Source organism: Oryzias melastigma, linkage group LG17, assembly GCF_002922805.2.
Source record: "Oryzias melastigma strain HK-1 linkage group LG17, ASM292280v2, whole genome shotgun sequence".
In the NCBI taxonomy this organism is placed as follows: domain Eukaryota; kingdom Metazoa; phylum Chordata; class Actinopteri; order Beloniformes; family Adrianichthyidae; genus Oryzias; species Oryzias melastigma.
This window is the reverse complement of record NC_050528.1, coordinates 17,008,166-17,015,842: the sequence shown is the minus strand read 5'-3', so window position 1 is coordinate 17,015,842 and position 7,677 is coordinate 17,008,166. Positions and strand designations below refer to the sequence as shown.

Below are 7,677 nucleotides of genomic sequence, written 5' to 3'. Positions count from 1 at the left end.
ATTATTGCAGGTAATGTTCAATAAATTTTTATCCTGTTTGGCCCGCGACCAGGTGTGTTTTCTGTTTTGGATTTATTGAACACTCTAAAACTACATTTTTAAGACTTTAAAACCATAACTTTTTAACATAATTATGAACTGGATATAAAACACTGTTTTTTTTCCCAGAATGTTTACACTAATTATAGCGGTACCCTTACACATTTTGTCTGTGATAAATTTCCCATGAATAAATATCTCCAAATATTGTGTTCATATGATATTCTATAGGCTTCAGATAGATATGTTGTTCTAAATCATGGCATCCTACTTAACAAATTTGAAGTGATCAAAAGCTATTTGGTTGGAAGAATATGTCAAATGTGTAAATGTTTTTCTTTTTTTTGGGTACCAAAACTGTTTCTTGACTTACACTATAAATACATTTATTTTTTCAATATAGAAAACTCTTATTTTTTCTTCTCAGGTCTTTCTCTGCATTTATAGAAAACAATTTCATGTTAAGTTGCATAATGCTGTTTTTGTTTTTTCCCCTCAAGGTTTTATTTATTCATCTGTTCAGTTTGCAATGGTGGACCAGAGTATGTGAGCCGGCTGCCGCTCAGCTGGTGAGTGTACCCACATGCACACAGACACTCATCACAAGTCCTGAGGGCGGGGCCACAGCAGGAACTGAGCCTGGAGGATTTTGTGATTTACCTATCAACATAAACGGATCAATTCGCTTGGTTTCAAATTCACTTAGAAAATGCAGCTTTGATTCATCACATCCATGAATCCACTGGCTTTTGAACAAGTTCTCATGTTTTTCAGAATGAAATCACCTATTCTGTTTATTGGTTTTATTAAAGTTCCATCATATTCAGTTTAACTTGGTAGTTATAAGAGAATTAAAATCAAATTCCCTCAGTAATTAGTTATCTATTCTAATTAAATGCTGTCATAAAGTTCTTCAGCCTCTGGTTCTGGTAACCCCATTCGTCCATTCAGTTGAAAATGCTGTAGCAAATAGCCAGCTAAGACATTAGCTAAATGCCAAATTACCCTAAAAAAAATAAAAAAGGTTGGGCAAAACAGCTAGCATTTCTGGATTCATTTCTTACATTCTGTCTCTGACAGTTGACGTGTTTCTGTGATGAACATTCCAGACCAGAGTCAGCTTTTAATGAGGAAAAACCTGCAGAATCTCTCGGTTCTGTCCCACTGCACATACTTATTTTTTCTTATCTTTTCTATGAGAATCAACCATCTCACAACAGTATTTCAGTTGAAGGTCCTTTTATTTTTGCAACTGAAGTTTCTGTTGAAATGTTTCAGGAAGGATGTGGCTCATCTGAGTCTGTACAACATGAGTGTGATTCAGAAGAAGAAGTACTTTGACTCTGAAAACCACCTGTTGGAGTACATCAACGACAACTGGGAGCTGCTGCAGATGGGAGAGGTGAGGAGCTGCTGCTTCCTCTCATTACTCTGCACTTACATTCTCCAAGCATCTTTCTACTAAAGTACGATCAACTGCATGTCACAGAGCAGCGGTCTGCAACCGGCGGCTCCAGAGCCACGTCTGCCCCTCCATCGTGGCTATCTGGTTGGAGAAAAATACAACTTTTAGCTTAAAAAAATATCTGTAAAGTTAAAAATAAAATAACTCATCACTCTGTGCACCCCAAAAGCATAATATCCTGTTCATTGGTTTTATAATCAAGAGCTAAACATTTTGACAAATTCCAGCGTTTAAGTTTGCCTCGTGGTTAAAAAAAATTCAGTTAATTAGCTCTGTTTTCATTTAAGAAAGTTAGATTTATGAATTTCTGTCCAAGATGCACCACAAGCATTTAAAAATAAAATATATATTTTTTCATTGATGAGATTACACTACGTACCACTAGATTTGCTCTGATGAGATGATCTAATTCGACACAGGAAGTCTTTTATTTTGAAAGGAAATTTTGTGAACCTGTTTCATATTCAGGGAAAAAAAAATCTATTTTCTCTTGAAGTTTGTTTTATTTATGCAATCTTTTTTTTAAATATTTCTCATAAAAATAACAATAAAATAAAAACAGTCTTATTTTTTTAAATCATGTGTCAAAGTCGAAGTCCGGGGGCCGGATCCGGCCCTCCAGATCATTTTATTTAATCGTAATGACCCCATTTTATCTTGCACTCATTTCTAACTTGTATATTTTTGACAAAATTTATTTTTATGGAGAGTTAAATATTTAAAGTTCTTTCGACCCAAGTGGCTCTTTACGTTTTAAAGGTTACAGACCCCTGTCATATAGTGTTACACTCTACATATTTGAACAAACAGCTCCACAGAAACGATGTGGTTTACCTGGAGCGTGGAGTTCAGCCAAAATCCTGTCTGCTTTGTTTCACAGCTCGCCGATACACCGATCGCTGAGCGCTGTGAGAACATTCTGAAGGCCTTAAACACCAACAGCTGCATGTAAGTCCTTTGGTCCCGGCTCGGCCCCGGTGCTGTGTTAGGGGATCACAAAACTCATGGTTTGGATCAGTAAAAAGGAAGGCTTTCATCTCCACATATTCACGTGCAACCAGCAGAAAAACTGATGGAAATTTATGTTGGCTGCACATAATAGCCAAGACGGACAGACGGGAGATGGAAGGAAAACGGTCATGAAGCTGCATGGTCACCATAGATTGGCCAAAAAAGCGCACATGCAAACACAGGTGCATGAGCGCCTGGTGACACTTGAACACAAAATTAACATACTGTAACTTTTCTACCGTTAACAGGATCATTCCAGTAGATTTTGAAGGAGAAAAGCGGCTCGTCGAGCCGCTTTTCTCCTTCAAAATCTACTGGAATGATCCTGTTAACAATTAAAAAAATTACTGAGCGTTCCCGTTTTTAGGCTTAACTTCGTCTCACATTTCCCATCTAGATTCAAGTCTGGAAAAGAGGTGAAGAAGAAGAAGCACTTGTTTAGTCTGCGGGTGTGCTTTCCACCCTCGCCCCCCCACAGCGACGAGCCGGTGAACGGGCTGATGGAGAAGACTTCACATGAGATCACCATAAAGGGCTGCAAGCCCACCGCCACCACCCTGTCAGGAATGGGGTAAGACGCCGATAAAGAACCAGAGCAAAATAGTCCAGAGCTGTTTGAATTCAGAGCTCTGAAACTGTTGATTTATTGCCGTTACTCCAGAAGTCCCAGTACTTTAACCAACGGCACGGAAAAGAAGAAGAAGAAGAAGAAGAAAAAGAAAAGGAGGAAACAGGGAGTGTCTTTTCTGGAGACGGAATCCCAGCGCTTCAGTGAGCGCCTGAGCCAGGTGTGTGTACTCCTGTTGTCACTGATGGAGCTGCTGCTGTCTTCTTGTTTTGTCCTGTTAGGAGTCATCTGTCTGAACTGCTGAATCTTTCTCTGTGGCCTTGCAGGAAACGAGAAGCCCTCTCCCTCTGGAGCCCCACCCTCTGCATCAGTTCCCCTCAGTCAAGTAAGGCTCTGCATCCAGTTTAGAGTCCAGAGGAGCTGCGTTAACACAGGGACTCAACAGAGAAATATCCCAGCCGCCAGTGACCAGAGCTCTGACTGAAAATACACTTAAACCCCCCATGACCATTTTTTTTATTTAAAAAAAACATTTATAGTTGTGTTTTCATTCTAATTATTAAGATTGTAACTAAAATCCCACAACTTAAATGTCTTAAAAATCTATTTTTCATGTTGATCTGAAGCCTCTGTTTCCAAAATCTCCTCTGAGGGGGTGTGGCTTTTGGAACCCCGCCCCAGATCCCCCCTGTCTGATTATGATAGCTCTGTGTCTTGCTAGCATAAATCTTCACCACTGCTATATAAAATATCCATCAATATTGTTCTGATCCAGATGTCCGCTCAGACGAGGAAGTGAAGATCTTCATGGACAGAACTTCCTCCTTATTGAACACTCTAAAACTACATTTTTAAAACCATAACCTTTTAACATAATTATGAAATAGATATATAACATTACCTGCAATGATGTTGGTGTGAATGCTGTAAGCTGAATTTGGCTGCTGAAGATGCTGAAATTAAACGCGGAAAACACTGAAGCTGAAAATGCTGAAGCTGATAACCATCTAAAATATTAGCTAAATGCCAAATTAGTCTAAAAAACCAAACCTTAGGATAGCCAAAACAGCTAGCATGTTGCTGAAATATTAGCTAAACTCCAAATTAGCCTAAAAAAATCTTAGTAAATCCCCAAATAGTCCAAAAAAACTAGCAGAATGCCAATATTTAAAACTGTAAATTTTTACCATAATTATGAATAAAACAAGGTAGGAATATTATTCCAGAATAAATAAAGTTAAACTTTAAATAGGTTTCAATATTTTACTTTCCTGTTATATTTTGTCAAAATTATACAAGTTAGAAATTAGCAAGATGACATTTGACCATTAATAACAATAAAATAAGATGATCTGGAGGGCCGGATGCGGCCCCTGGGCCTTGACTTTGACACGTGTGACTTAGGTTTACTAAAGTGTGTAAGATACAAACGGTTCCACGAGGAGCCTTTCTTTCTGGACTTCATCAAAGAAAAGTCTCTCTGTATTGTTTCACTTTATAACTGAAGCTCCATTCTTCTATTAGTGTTTTCTTCATCACAAATTACAGAGTCGAGATGAAAACATTGTTAATGCTGCTGATTTGTTGGTGTTCTTTCAGAACTTTGTTTCATATATTTATAAAAATTGATGTTTTTTTTTTTATTTATTCTAAAGTAGTTTGTGTTTCTGTTTATTATCAGAAAAAGCCAGTGTCAGCTTTCATCCCAAACCCTGGAAGTGGAATCCATTGGAGACCTCAGCGTGTCGGAAACTACCTCAACCAGCATTTCCAGGCAGTCCAGGTGTGTGTGGTAATGCTGCTGGTCAACCGATCTTGATGCTCTGTTCCAGGTTATCGTACCACGTTAAATCTGCTCATCACCTCCTGCTTTTCCGTGACTGTCTCCTCTGTTCTGTGTCCATGCCCCCCCCAGCCTCTGCAGCTCCCTGATGCACAGACCTCCCTACAGCATGCCCGCGTCTTCTCCTCCTCTAAAACGGAAACGTGGACGCCCACGGCGAGCTCTGCAGCCTCCCAACCCGGAGATCCCCCCTCCCAACCACGCAGACGTGGACCCCCCCGCCTCGGAGAGCCTCCCCCCTCCTGGTCTCCACTCCTCCAACATCGTCCATGGATTGGATCCCAACAGTCAGCTGTCCCACCTCAGGAGCTCCATCAGCAACTACTTTGGAGCAGCAGGGCGCCTGGCTTGTGGGGAGAAGTATAAGGTGATCGCCCGACGGGTCACCTTTGACGGAAAGGTGCAGTATTTGGTGGAGTGGGAAGGAGTCGCTGCCTCGTAGAACTCTGAAGTGGACGTGCTGATCCGACAGAAGGACGAGTTCAGAGCGAGGCCTCAGTGTGAACGAGAGACTTTCTGAGAAACGTTCTCCTCCTCCTGTGACGGCTCCAGGTGACCTGTCAGCCACATGGAAGTCACTCCAGACTGAAGACGGGAGGAGGAGGGAGTTCAGTTTGATGAATCCACCAAACTCAGAAGAATCCTGTCCTCCTCTCACTTCCTCTCTTCTTTCAGCTTTTTTTGGAAAGTGAGTTCCAGAGTGAACATTTCATAATCTCAGAGTGAGAGTTCTGCTGCAGAAACAAACTAAAGTCTGCTCATGCTGACAGACTTATTACAGATTAATTATGCATATCAGACTGTTTTTGGGTTTTTCTCACATCTTCATTATTTGACCGTTTCTCAGCGTTCAAACATTTCATTTCCTCTCAGAAGTTTGGGCTACCTTTTTTTATACCATCTATTTAGATTTAAATGTAATAAATTATTACTTTAAGAAACCAAAATGTAATTTTATTTAGTCAAAGTGCTGCAAACGATTGTAGTGTACCCTCCTGTCTCATTTTCTTCCTAAAGTGTTAACCCCCAGAAGGGCGGAGCCTCTGTGGGTGGACAGGTGTCGGGCTGTCAGTGCAGCTCAGGTGTTTCTACAGGAAGTTGCATCGATCTAAGCGCTCAGGATAAATCCCGCTGTGACTGCAGGCTTTGCAAAATGTTTTTGAAACCTAGTTCTGGGGCAGTGTTTAGCATCAATTTGTAAGTATTTTGTATAACCTTAGCATTTATAAGCTTTATGATTTGTACTTTTAAAGTAAGATGGAAAACCACTGGAAAGGGTCTGCTGGTGGTTACAGGGGGTACATCTTCAGTTTCTATGCTTATTGATTGCTTTTGTAAAGGGATGTTTTGTTGCTGAGCAGACAGGCTGTTTCTGACCCGTCTTGGCGGTGCCGTCAGTCGGCTGGTTCTGTTCCAGCTCGTCGCTCGTCCTGCTTCTATCAGGCTTTTGGAGCCAAAGAACACCAGACGTCTTTAAGGTTTTCTCAGTACACTTTTATACCCTTCATGGAAGAAGACGTCACGTGTGAAACTGTTAATAAAAATGATATTTTTAACTCTTTTTGGTCTTCATTTGTGATTGATAAACTTCATAAAGTACACTTAGCTTCCGAATCGAGCAAATCTGATATTTTCAATTCGATCCAGACTAATAATGTCATCTTTTTATTGTGAGTTGATCAAGTTCAGAACCTTAAATATGAACTCTAGTCTTCAACACCTGAGCTTCTGTTGTCCAGTTCAGCAGAAAACTCAGGAAGAACACATCAGTGACTTAAAGATAACTCAAAACTGTATTTTAATTGAGGGAATTGATCTGGTTGATAGGAAGTGCACAAACAAGTTTATTACAGGGTTTTCATTCAAACCTGTATGCAAACATAGGTGGTCAAATTTAAATAAAAATCAATCTTTTTATTACCATCTAAATGATATTTGATTTCTAACTGAATGAAATATTTTTTATTTAAGATTTTACATAAATATTACCCAGTGAAATATATTTGTTTTTCCCCGATGTTTAAGTGTTTTTTCTGTCAGGAAGATGAAAAGAGTGCAGAACATCATCTTGTGGATTTGCTCTGTTGTGTTTGTGATTTTGATGGACCATTGATGCAATTTTACCTACCAACTGTTTATTTATTTAAACACATGATTCTATTTGTGTTTAATGGTTCAATTTTCCACTCCAATGATGCATATATAATTAATTTCATTAATTTTGGCAAAAATATCATATTCATAAGAAAGAAAAGTCAGAAAAAAATACATATTTTAAACAATTTAAAGAAACAGATCTTAAATTATATATAGCCTCTATAGAAAATCTAAAAATGTGTATTAGAAAAATGAAAAAAAAAATGTCCTGATGTTATCTTGCTCTCATTTCTAACTTGTATACTTTTGACAACATATATTTTTATGGAGAGTAAAATATTGAAAGTTATTTAAGATTTAAGTTGATTTATTCTGGAATAATATTCCTGCCTTTTTATTATTCAAAATTATGTTAAAAAGTTCCGGTTTTAAAAATTGGTATTCTGCTAGCTTTATAGACTACTACTTTGGACTACATTTACTAAGATTTTTTAGGCTATTTTGGAGTTTAGCTTTTATTTCAGCTACATGCTAGCTTTTTTTGGCTAATTTAGGCTTTTTTCAGTTTTTAGACCATTTTAAAGTGTAGCTTTTTATTTTTAGTTACATGCTAGCTGTTTTGGCTAACCTAAGTTTTTTTTAGCTGTTTTAGGC

At 38.6% G+C, this 7,677-nt stretch overlaps 1 protein-coding gene across 1 annotated transcript in view; it reads left to right on the top strand.

The window, feature by feature from the left end:
* Positions 1-6,487, top strand: part of mtf2 (metal response element binding transcription factor 2) — a 13,303-nt gene extending 6,816 nt beyond the window's left edge. Inside the window, exons 8-15 of the mRNA XM_024268645.2 lie at positions 540-608; positions 1,318-1,441; positions 2,385-2,452; positions 2,913-3,086; positions 3,177-3,303; positions 3,410-3,468; positions 4,765-4,866; positions 4,999-6,487. Of these exons, the coding sequence (XP_024124413.1) occupies positions 540-608; positions 1,318-1,441; positions 2,385-2,452; positions 2,913-3,086; positions 3,177-3,303; positions 3,410-3,468; positions 4,765-4,866; positions 4,999-5,368 (1,093 nt within the window). The 3' untranslated portion in view covers positions 5,369-6,487. The remainder of the gene's footprint in view (positions 1-539; positions 609-1,317; positions 1,442-2,384; positions 2,453-2,912; positions 3,087-3,176; positions 3,304-3,409; positions 3,469-4,764; positions 4,867-4,998) is intronic.
* The last annotated feature ends 1,190 nt before the right edge of the window (positions 6,488-7,677 follow it).